Here is a 13,034-nt window from a genome sequence, read left to right as displayed (position 1 = left end):
AGCTGCAGTCCAGTGAAGGGCTTGATTAAAGAGCAGAAAAGCAGGTAGCTAGATATTCTTCAAGGGATCCAACAGTTTTGGGAATAGCTTCTCCTAAATCTGAAGGCCTATTTTACCAGTCTAACAAGCAAACGTATATTTATTTCCCAAGAATGGGAAGATTCAGGAAAGCCAGCTTGTTACCTACCAAGCTATAATTTGTGTAGCTATCATCTGAAGGGAAGTTCCTGCAGTTGTCACTTATTTATATTTTGATTATTCATCAGCATTTGTATGAATTGGAAATAAATGAAGAAATCTAATAGGCTTTTGGGCAGTGCATGGAAGCTGGCACTGAAGCAGCAGACATGCAAATTGATTTCCAAGAAGCTCTAAGGGAACTCTGTTCTTGAAAGGTGGCAGAATTTGATGCATTCCTGAAAGTTTCCTACTTCACAAAACACTAAAATGATTAGAGGGAAGGACCAAACAGAAACCTAAATAACTAAATAAGTACAGAAAGATTAAGCTGATGGGTTTACAAATACTTAAAGAATAATTCTTAAAGTCTAAAGAGATCCCTACCAAAATTAGAATTACATCAGGAAGTAGCAGATTCTTTCTCCTTTGACATGAGAGGAGCTGGTTCTGTTCCTACCCTGCCTCTGCATTACAGCTCTCTTGTGCACCCCAGTACATCTCCATTCTAAGACTGGCACACTTAAGATTTAAACATCCTGTGCAAACAGCCAGAATAGGGCAACAAACAAAAATCATAAGTTACGATCAATAAACCAGCTGTTGATTTCTGGCAATTATTCTAAAATACTTACTACTCGTACAAAGAAATTGAAAGATATGATTATATAAGAGCTAGGTTTCCATAAAGCACCCTCTTACCAACCTGCAGCTTGCACACATCAACTATATGAGCAAATTAAAGAAAGAGCATCATCTGTTCGTTTTCTCATTACTGAACCCAATACCATAAATTTAACACAACAGCCCCACAGCAAGGCAGACAGCTTGAAGGAAATGAAAAATTGCCAGAGTTGGAACATCGGGGCACCTCACCTCTACTCGTTTAATATCTTCTTCCAGAACACTTAGCTCCTTCTGGATCTGCTCCAATTGCTGTGGATAAGAGAATGAGAGAAATCTAAATCAATCTGCACTGCATCACCACCATGATAAATAAAGATCTCTTTAGAGAGAAACCTTAACTATTTTAATTAACATACTACATGATTCAAAAGTCAATAGGCAGAAGTTCATATGCACAGATTAACATAAGCAAGCATGCAAACTACATTCAAGACAAAGTTGCTATCATGTAACAGTAAAAAAAAACAAGAGCATGAGGTCCTTTGATTTTAATCACAAGGAGACCCACATTATGCAAAGTAACACTTCTGCAGTCCTCCATGCAAGATATTTACCTTCCATGCAAGGTATTTACAACTAGTTTACAAGCACTGAACATGATCTGGGAAAACCACCATGAACAAGACAGCAATCATTTTACCCTTCAATATGAAATACTTTACTAGAAGTATTAAGAGTATTTCTCTCGCTGGCAGTTAACCTGCCAATCAACAATTTAACATTACTGGCAAGATTTTCAGATTGGCAAAAAATACCTGTTATGACCAGGGAAAAATTTGCTCCTGGCACCAACCGTCACACGGTGTTTCTTTCAAGGTGAAGCACTTACCTCAGTTACATCACAGACAGTGGTCAACCTAACCAAGGGCCGTCTTTGAAAGGGTCAGACAGGAACTTCTTACACACATGGTCACCATTCTCTTTCCCTTCTATGGATCACACTGGTTTTGGGGAATACTTTTCAGTCAATATCCTGGCTTCACTCGTTTCTCATAACTGAGAGGCCACGGACTTGAAGATTACTGTTTATTCCGAGGCAAGAGCATCCTCTGCTTACCAGCTCAAATCCCCACCCTCCTTCAGCAAACCTCTCTCATCCAAACACCTGCACAGGCTATGCCCAGCCTTGCAAGACTCTAACAGATGCACTTCTCTAGGCGGGAGCTCCAAGTCCAGGCCTACCCAGACCAATCCCAGCTCCAGTGTAAGCCTGGTTCACCAAGACACACAGCCCTAATGAAGAAATTGAGAACTGGAAGCCCAGCTGACTCGCCTCAACTCACAATAAAAAGCTGCAGACAGCTAGCACTGTGGCATTTGACCAGAAGCTATTACTAAGTTGGCAAGTCCACTGAAAGCGCACTGAGCACAACAGATTTTTTGAAGGCTTGACAAATTTTTTGCTTTCAGAATTTAAGGCAACATCAAATAGTCCAAACCCAAAATTATTAGTATTGCATTACATAGTACTCTTAGTATGACATATTCCCAAGAACATTTGGCAGACTACTTCCAAAGACTTACTCCCTCAAGTGCTTAGGCCTGATTTTAAAATGACAGCCTTTTGTTTTTAAGCAAACAAACCCCATCGCTAACATTCCCACTGTTGATCAGCATTGCTAATACTCATGTGTAACCCACTACTCATGATAACCCACTATTTTAATTTACCTTTTCAACATTAAGAATGCCTCTGTCCTTGAAGGCAGGAGAGGACTGCTGGGTCTATGTCTGTTTCTAAGATGGCCGATTCTTCCTTGGAACAACATGACATTGTACCTGTATCCTAATCTTTCTACTCTGAAGTTTTCAGTTCATACTTAATTTTAGTCACAGACAGCACAAGTTTAATGGTTTAAACCTAGACTGCCACAGATAATTTACAAACCACTACACCATAACAGATAATTCCATTTTCACTTGCAAAACCTACAGCAAGAATAGCAGGTGGTGCTATAGCTCCAAGATTAGTGGTAAAGCTAAGTGTCACTCGCACAGCATGGGTCCTGCCTGTACTCAGCTCTAGCAGTCAAATACCATTAGTCCCCCACTTTCATAAACTTCATTTAAAAATGAAGTTACAAAAACACACTGAGAAGTTCCAAAATTACAGCAAGGAAATCAGCTATTCTACAATGCACTGGCTCACAGCCAAACGAGAAGACTGAAAAATAACTGATGGTGGTTGTCACCACGTAAACAGGAGAACTTTTTATAGGCACCAGAGCAGAGGCATTTTATCAGCCAGCTTTTATTAAATATTGCAGAGAACCAAAAGTACCAGATTTAGAATTTACTGTTGCTAAAGCTTCCTTCTAGTTACACTGGGGCAATTTGAACCTATCAAGCTTCGCAGACAGCAGCAAGCCTAAAAATAAGGCAAGTGCATTGCATGGTTACCATAGGAAGAGACTTCTCACCCCCATCAGCAAATGAGTTACTAAGGCCCACACTGAGACCTTTCTTCTGGTAGGTCACCTCAAGTGTTTCATGGTTTTGCTTTAGTCTGTCAAAGCCCTTAAATCTTAATCATTCCAATTAAACTCTGAAAAATGAGACTGATTTATAAATTGCCAGTCATTGAGGAACATTTAGGGAAAGCTAAATGAATTATAGTCCTTGTAATATATCCAGACTTATAGGCCCTTAATTTGATTTTCAATCTTGTTGGGCACAAAAAAAAAATCAAGGCAAGTCCTGTCCCAGTGACAAGCAGAATCATGCCTGTCAAGCTCTAGATTAAGTCAGCATAACACCTAGAATGAATGCTTAAATAAATGCTAAAATAGAAGCACATAGTATAAACTCTCCCCAGACACAGATGCTTTCCCAGAACTGAAAGGGCCAATGTGGACAAGCAGAAGGCTTCACTTCAGTACTTATAACACACCTAGTTGTTTCCACATCACTGTGAATAAACTACAAGAAGTAGGTGTATAATGTTCTGGTCCCAAATTACACAAATGCATGTGTACAAAAGGAAAAGGATGATCTCAAAGTAGGTTGTTCTTATAACCTCTGGAAAACAAGTTTCAGAACATGCAAGTCATGAACTAATGGCCTGGAAAAATAGAATGTCAAGGAGCTGCATGTCAGTTACAAAAAACAAGCTAAAGGCACAACTCAGAGCTAGTCTCAGCTGAGCATAACTACAGGGACAGACAAGCTCACACAGTGAACTAGCTGCACAGCTCTACAGTGTGAGTACACAACTTGACTCCCACCCCACAACCACCAGTCATAAACGCTTCCAGTACAGGCAGAATACAGCCCCCTTCCAAGTGCAGACTCTTCAAAGGTTGCTGAAGAGTTAAAGAATAAAAGCATGACTACTGGCAACCTGCTTGCTCAAATAACCTAGCAGTAATAGGCAAAAAAAGTGAAAGCAATGGCCAACGAAAGAAACTTAGGCTCAGCAGTTAGAAAAAAGGAGCTACCATAGTAGGGAACATAGGCTCTCGTAGCTTTCTTATTAGATAACCTTTTAGATCCAAACCGTTCAGACCACCAAGCAGTCCCCAAGAACCCTCTGGTTTGAGTCTGAAACTGTCTAGATACACATACAGAGATCCCTAAAGACAATTCTCAGCCCAGGACTACGTGCAGTGACATCGTCTCAGCACAGTTATGCACAGATACAGCTCCCACCACCAAAACACTCTACTTTGCATACAAGAATCTAGGTTGGGAATACTAACTTGGGTTTACACAGCACTAAAGGCCAGGACATGGTCAGAACAGGATTTCAGTCAGCTATCTGCCAACAAGCATAGCTGGGCACAGAGCTGTTTTCCATCCTCGTGCTTCCTGTTTTTCCTGGATTGAAGGCCCACGAGGCAGTGACTTCATTTGTTGTGTTTGTACAGCACAGACAAAAAAGCAGTCCTGATTGGGTCTCCTGGTCCAGTTTTAAGTACTTACTAAAAAAAAGTTGTCATTACATCGGAGTTGTTCACAGTAAACCTGGCATTTTTCTTAACTTTGTTCATTCACTGATGAATTCAGGATGCTACCATCTAGACCAGGGCTCAGCAGAATTTCCCAGTGCCAAGGAGATGGCCTGTAAAGAAACAGCCTAGAAAAATGCATGAGGGAAAGAGCCATACACCCTTCAGCAACTGTGTTTCAAACTCTAGAAAAGGCACAAAAGAATAGCAGAATTTATTTTCTATGGAAATACTGTGAAATCACTAATGCAACTCCCACCGAGCAGCTTTAATAGGATTTCTGGATTCGTGTTTTTAGAAACAAGTCACATTATATTCTGCCACACACCCTCAATGCTCTGATCTAAAAGTTTCACCATCCTATGTACAATAGATCAAGACAAAAAGAAACTTCATCCAACATTATCTCTTTCTACTTCTTGTCTTTCCATCAACTCATCTTCTAACAAAGTCAAGTATAAACTTCAGTATATTAACAGCTGAACCTCAGTTCAGACCCCCAGTTAGATCACTTTCTTACCATAAAACTCAATACCTCAACTGCAGCTCTTCAATGAATTAGATCAATTTCTCTGGAAACCAGCTGGAAGTCTCATCTGTCTCAGGGTTTTCCTTCCATTATTACTTCTAACAGAGCCTGTTATAACATACAGGGCAAGTACAGCAAGGAAGTAATCTTCAGAGTTGAAAGAGATTTTAGCCTTTTAAATTAACTGCAAGTTTTGACATCAAATTCCATTTGCTGAAAGCTTAGATGTTATGAAGTCTTTGCACAAATGGAAAATGATGCAATGTCTTTTGGTATGAAGACATGAAGAATGCACGAGTCTCTGAATGTTGTTTTCGTTGGTCAAATGTGGAATCCAAGCCTTCTAGGCATATAGGCAGGCCATCCATAGCAGACTTGCCTGCAGGGAATATTTCTTCTGTGGTCAATACTTCCTCCAAATGGCACACGTTTCCTCTTGACTGGGGAAGAGATAACAGAAGTCTGAAGACTGCATCCTTGTTGGATTAACGCACAGAATTCCTGCAAGCAGGAGGATGGAGATGCATGGCTGACAAAAAGCGTTTCATACTTTTAATTTCTGCCCAGCTCCCCACTATAAATCCTCCAGTTTGGGTTGCAGGAGCAAGGCTTTGAATGCTTACTAATACGGTCTGATGGAAGGGTATCACAAGAGAAGGACTGCTAGGGCAAGAAACAAAACTATCTAAACATTTAGATTAATTCAGAATTTAATACATCCCAGCACAATGCCAGTTAGCTCTTAAGGTTAAGATGCCCCCCTCTTTCTTTGGAAAGACCTCTCCACTGAAGAAAGGACAATCAGCTAATATATACACTGATATTTTTATGGTAATCCATAGCCTGCTGCTCATACATTAACTGCATCCTTGGCTTATCACTGCAGTCAGAACTCATGCCTCTAATTGAGCAGCTTAGAAATGCAAATAGATTTAAAATCCCAGTTATTTAAGTGCAACCCATAGGAAAGAGTACTATAGCTATAAATTCACCTCAGGAGTCCTGGAATGTAATCAAGACTATATGACAACATAAGAGCATAACAGATTTCTTGTTCTGTCACCTCCTCTTGCTTATTCATTAGTTCATCCATGTGTGTATGCACAGAACAATAAGATCTGACAGGTGAGGTGATTAACAAGCTAATGACATCCCTGGAGAATTCATGCTTATAACTCCCTGCAATTATACCACAAAAACTAATAACTCCTCTTATTTTTAGTATTTAACATGCTCACAATATGGAGTAAGTGGAGATGCTTGGGTAGATGTGTATCTGAGGCTGAAAAGGGTGATGATTCTGAAACGCTGAGCAGGCATTCAGCACAGAAAGCCTGAGAACACAGCAGGATTACTCTTCTGCCCCACGATACTTAAGAGCTGCAAACAGACCCCTTGCATTAGCAGATACGAAAGAGGTCTTGTTTGTTAGACATGAGAGATGTAATGTGACATTATTAGAAACAAAAAGCCCATGAAACGTAAAGATGAAGTGACGGCCATCAAAAGAAGGATGAATGCATCTAGGGGATATCACCTGCACATTGCAGAACTTGATTTGTGATACCAATCATTAAGCTAAATATCCTCCTTCAGTAAGCAAGTGTTCTACTTCACAGAAATGCATAACAGACTCTCCATCAAGTAGCTGTGCTAAAAATGTTTTAGGACAAATCATACGTAACATATATGCATACATATGCATAGATATGCATGTGTGGTGGTATCTAGCTTTATGTGGTAAGATTAAAATCATGACAAGGCAATTAGTAAAGTCTCCTTAATGATGAATATAAAACTGGAGCAGAATTCTGTGTTACCTAGTATTATCAGCTCTTACAAAGCATTCAAGATGAAAACATGATCATTTAGAAGTATTTCAAGTTTAACTTTCATTAAGTATTTATGAAACACAACCAAGCTAACAGCATTAAAATTCTGGCATTAAAATACAAATTTAAAAACGTCACAGGTTGTTGCATTTGGTTTCCCTTCAAAATAATAAGAAACAAAGTCAAGTATTTTGTTATTAAACTTGACCTTCTAGAGTCCTTGGATCTTTGATTTCAACAGAAGAGAATGCTGGATGAAAAAAATGGAAAGTGTGCATTCAATTAACTTTGCACACATATGGAAAGGCATGCAGCCACGCTATGTTTGCCTTTAAGACAACCAACTATTGTGGATGATCAATACATTCCTCCCCTCTAAAACGTATTTTGTTGAAAAAGTATTTAAGCTTTAGCCGTTTGTTTTCAATCTTTTACGAAGTCAGATTTTTTTTCCTATTAGTATTGCCAAGAATGTTTTTTACCACATTGCCATAGGTCAGAAAGAAAACAAAATATAAACTTAAAAGAAAAAGGACTTGCAAATACCTTTGTGCAAAATACATGCAGTAAATTTCAACTTGAAAGATCAATGTTTTGGAAAGGTATGAACACATCAAAACAGGATTTCTAATGGAAACTTCTGCAGGTGCTGAACCTCACATTTATCTTCTAGAGAAATGATGAAAGCGTAAGGAAGAGGCATTTGTCAAAAGACTTTACTACAGCAATATTCTGAATTCTTAAGTATAAGTCCATAGAGTTTTCTTCTAGATATAAACACCCCTCCAATATGCTCAGAAGTCACCATTTCTGGAAGACAGGAGGGAAAAAACTTCTTAGTGAAGTAAACAAGGAGGGTTACAGGTGGTTAATTTTATGCTCTGAACATGTTATGAAATAGTATGCAAGTACACTAACCCTAGAGTAATATCTGTATTAGCAAACACTGTACCTAGTCTCTACATAAGAAACTAGAGTCTGATAAGTAAAACCTGTTAATAAAATCATGCAATAAATAATATTCAAAGAAGCACACCAGAAAACAAAGTTAACAAGGATATTGTACATTTCTTTAAACATTTAAGACAGATTTGAAACAGGCACTCTCAACCTACACAAAAGCAACTTTCCTTTTTAAAAAATAAAACCAGAAAACCCATGGTACAGCTATAGCTTACTGAGTGAAATTGCAATTGCTCTGTGGTCTTTACTAGAACCAGGATTGAATCGGTAAAAAAAAACAAGTAGTGTTCCTTCACATTGCCTCCACAAAATAAAGCCTGCTGACATGACTCTTACCTATGGTGAACACATTGCAGAAGCTTTCCAAGGTCCTTGCTGCATGCTGAGTTCCATCTTTACTTCTTAAGAAGTCACCTTCTACAGCATCAAAAGAATATGTACATGTCCCCAATAACCTTCCTCTGCTTTACTTCATTAAGATCATCTAAAGCCCTCCTCTGAACTAGCACCTCAGGTTTCCACGGACATTTCCATGCAGGTTACACCCAGATATACCTTCACCACAGGCATAAGCCATGTCCTTCCCCAAACAGTAGTTCTTCTGTTATCCAAATAAAAAAAGTTTTTTTCCAGAAAGTAGTATGTGTAACAAACTCTGCTGCCTACAGGGAGGAGCTTAGGATTTACTATAGCAGAAGTACCAGCTGGATTGATTTAGTCTAGGGGTACAGCTGGAGTCTTGATCACTGAAGACAGGTTTTGATATCTTCCTAAAACCATCTTATTGACTGCTTCATATTTTCCATGCTTCTATCCATTGCTTCTTATCAAGCAAAGAGAAAGATTGCCAGTGCAAGTCTGACAAGGCTTCATTTCCTTTAAGATGAATGGCAAGGCTAGATGCTAACACTATGGCAAACTCTGAAGTGACAGGCCTACACAGAGGTCTTTTGAGATGTGACAGTCTGCATTTCATGTTGGGATACAAAGGGCAGAGGGGAGAGGGGGGTAAAAGAAATTACACCAGAAGAAGTCTTGACAACAGAGGGAACACAAGCAGGGACAAAGGATCTGAAATAGATCCTGTCCCAGTAGGCTTTAGGATGTTCCCAAGGCCACATTCTTAGCCTTAAAAATGATGGGGTCCCTGTCCATTACTACTAAAGCCAAGGGCACACACAGATGGTAGAAAAGGTACACCAGGTGCCAAACATCATAGTCAGTGGAAGAACACCACACATGTTAAATGTTAAAAAAGTGAAGCTATGCCATTTCCCTTCATCCATCCCACTCAACACGTGACCTAAAGCAGGCATCAACAGCACTTCCTTCTGCAAGACTTGTTGCAACTCAGTTTCAGCTGCAGGAAAGCTAAGCCAAGCCATCATTGTTTTTTATTCTTGGTATTGCCCCAAACACCTTGCACTTGAACCATTACTAAAAGAAGAATGCCCCGGCTAAGCTGTGTATGAGCCTCCTGCTGCACCAGCTTCACAGTTCACCTCCCAGACAAACACGGTTCCTGTGAAACTTGGGAAATCTCCCAACAGTCCTTCAAGCTGCACCAAGTCTTCAGAGAAGGTATTTAATGAGTACACGTGGACAATGGCCAGAGCCTGCATTAGTTCTGCTACAAAGATGAGTCAAGTTTCTTAAATTCACTGGATAATCCTAAACATTACAAATAGGAGAAAAATGAAAGTAGATATTCTGAAGATTGAGGGGTGCCATAAAGTAACTTCCTACCACTTTAAAAAAAATAGAAGCTGAGATGCCTCGGTGGTTTCAAACAGTGCTCCTGCTTTTGCTGTTTAAGCAAAACCAACAGCAGTATAGATTTTCTTTTTAACCTTGAAGGCTTAAACAAATAGTCTGCTTCATGCTTTGGGATGACTCTGCAACCAGACCCTCAAACCATTCTGAAGGTTTCTCACGCACGCTGCCTTTACACGGTTCAAGTTTGCAGCACTTTGCATTCACACTGTTGGGTCTTATGTTCCACATATCTTTCATCCAAAAGTGCCTCCTGAAAGCTTTTCCTCTTATGGTTTTCACCATCATTTCTCTAGGTTTCTGGGATATTTCTGGTACCAGGGTTTATGCCATTTGCATGACAGTTATAAATGAGAAGTCCCAAACCATGAAAGACAATATATTTGATTATGGAACCCTCTCTCATTCCTTGGGAGGCTCACTTTGAGACAAGTAAGAGCGCAGACTACTCATTCTTTTGTGACACAGCATTAGTCATGGCATTTGATACGCTAAAAAGAAAAAAAGAGACAGACCAGTTTCACTCCTCCTCAGGCTTTCAACTTTTCTATCACAGAAAATATCTTGTTTCAAGAATTTGGTAAAGCATGTGGGAAGAAGAGAACTAGAGGACAGATTCCAAATTGAATTTACATCAGTGTGAGACAAAAAGGCAAGAGATTAAAAACTGAAGGTGTCACTCGTAAACAGATTAATTTCCCTTGAATCCCATATGTCCTCTGCATGAGACTTCCCCAAACAGGCCTTGCCTTTCTCTTTGCAGAGGTAACACTAGGCTAACAGATCACTTAAATAGAAACAAAATGACAGAAGACCACAGACAACACCTCACCAGCTGAAAACCAAAGCAAGTTACCTCTCGTTTATTTCTTCTGGCAACTTTGAGAAACTCCATGAGGATCTGCAATTGGGCAGCATGGGACTCCTGTAACACAGTAAATAAGAGTGTTTCTCTTAATATCTATGGAATGGTTACACAAACATTCATTTTCTACACAGAAATTCACGCTTTACACAGAAACGGCTTTCAGAGACGAGGAGAAGAAAATAGCTTAATGCGGTTTTAAGAACAGTAGTTTTCCTTTGCCTTACAGGTGTTAAAGTTTTGTTTGGGTCACAAGTTTTCACATGAAGGCAGAAATCCTTGTAGCAGTTCTTGTTTGTGTATTTCTGAAGACTTACTAATAAGAGGAAATGCTTTTCTTTATTGTCTACTGCACCTGAAATTGCTTTTGGAATACAGATTCTTTGAAGACTAATCTTCTGTCCTGGAAGATCATTAGTGTCCACTTCTGTGCTTTTCATACTTTAGTATGCTTTTATATAAAAGACACCTCCTGCCAAAATTAACATTTCAGATTATGTAAAGAGATGACTGCTGACGGCTTTTCCTGAATGGAAGACAAAAATCACTGGTGAAACTGAGAACATCCATTTGCAATCTTTCCCTAATAGGTTGTTTGCCTCAACAATTGGTTTAATATTTTCACCTAAATTAGCCAAAAACTTAATGGAGCAAGAGAAGAGGAGCACAACAAGAAAGAAAAATTGAGTTTCAGCATTAATATAGCCCTAATCCTATCCCAGCATTCTAAAGCTTGTTTTCACAACCTACGGAAATATTTACCATTAAAGGACTGTGAATATACACTCAAAAAGGTTCAAGACATTATCACATACAAACCATTAAAGGCAGAGGGGACAGGAAAAGTAGAGAGATCGGGAGGCAAGAAAACTATTTTTCACAAGATGTTCTTATTCTTCCTCCCCACCCCTGTGACTATAATTAAAAAGTGAAACAAGTAGAAATAAAAATGTTTAGTGTTCTTTGAGTGTCAGGTGGGGTTTTTTTGTGTTTTTTTTTGTTTTGTTTTGTTTTTTTAAGACTTAGTATCCTTAAAAGATATTCCTGCTTAGAAGCACCTATACACTAAATTCTGTTTCTTTGTTTTACATGTCACAAGTGTGAAACAGCCTTGAGTACGATGTGGTTTTACATTGAAGTTAGAAGCTTTACTCCCACTTCATTTTCACTGAACCACACTGAAAGAGCTATATACAAGCCCCCATGCAAGACAGTAACAATTTTGCTCAAAGTCAGTAAAAGTTTTTGGGTTAGCCTGTGGTTCTGATAGAAGGAGAGTAAGTAAATATTAATTCTGCAAGAGCGAATAAGATAAGCAGTTTCTAATACAACTTTTCCTCACCTGTTTTAAAGTATCATTGAAATTCTACTCAAACTTCACTTGACCAAAATTATAATTCAGTTGAATTTAGAAGGTCTGGTTCTTTTAACTGGAAAATGGTCATCTGAGACTAACAGCATGGAACGACCAAATACATAACAACTATCCCAACCCAGCCACATTGCAGTTAAATCATAGAAATAGTTTGTTTCACATTGCCTAAGTCTTCAAACTGACTTAATATGAGACATCTGAACTTTTATTACAGTTTTTCTTTAAGAGGACAGTGATGTAAAAAGAAAAAGCTACTAACTAAAAGTGTTCATTTAAAAAGGACACAAGAAATTTCTTACTGCTTCCAACTGCTTCTTTTTTTGCACCAGCAGCTCCAGCATCAGGTTGACATTAGCCAAGTCAAGATTGTCTTGATCAGTTCCCAACAAATCTTGAATTATCTGCCACCTATGGCCATTCTAGAAACATGAGGAGAGACATTAAATTCAAGACACCCAGGGCTATATCCAGCAATAGATATTAAAGGCAAAAATGCAATATTTCATCCCTTTGTAAAAACCTCAAAGCATTTTTCAGGAATCACAACTCCCAACCCTCCCACATGTACAGGACATAGCTCTTCTGTCCTACTGCTCTGTGTAACTGCTTATCTTGTTCAGAAGATATTTTGAGAAGCTGTACTTTATGAGAGCACAGCTACTGCTAGGAAGAGATTATTACACAGCCACAATTTTATCCGATTTGTGCCCTAGTTTCTAAGAACATATTTCTATGGGGAGAAAAATGATGTTGTTTATTGAAGCTCAGTTGAGTTACATCCATCTGAAATATTGTTAAATGGCAATACCTTTTAATCTTTTAACCAAGTAATAGGTAAAGCCTTCATACTAAATTCAAATGGAAGAAAGTAGTATTGGTCTGTTTC

General features: G+C 38.8%; 1 protein-coding gene across 3 annotated transcripts in view; it reads right to left on the bottom strand.

The window, feature by feature from the left end:
* Positions 1-13,034, bottom strand: part of COP1 (COP1 E3 ubiquitin ligase) — a 128,620-nt gene that overhangs the window by 104,280 nt on the left and 11,306 nt on the right. For all 3 annotated transcript variants that reach the window (XM_040565092.1, XM_040565090.1, XM_040565091.1), the window contains exons 5-7: positions 12,448-12,567; positions 10,765-10,833; positions 1,054-1,113 (exon numbers count right to left, since the gene is read on the bottom strand). In XM_040565092.1, the coding sequence (XP_040421026.1) occupies positions 1,054-1,113; positions 10,765-10,833; positions 12,448-12,567 (249 nt within the window). The remainder of the gene's footprint in view (positions 1-1,053; positions 1,114-10,764; positions 10,834-12,447; positions 12,568-13,034) is intronic.

This window comes from Cygnus olor, chromosome 8, assembly GCF_009769625.2.
Source record: "Cygnus olor isolate bCygOlo1 chromosome 8, bCygOlo1.pri.v2, whole genome shotgun sequence".
Taxonomy (NCBI): Eukaryota; Metazoa; Chordata; class Aves; order Anseriformes; family Anatidae; genus Cygnus; species Cygnus olor.
This window is presented reverse-complemented; position numbering and strand designations above follow the sequence as displayed.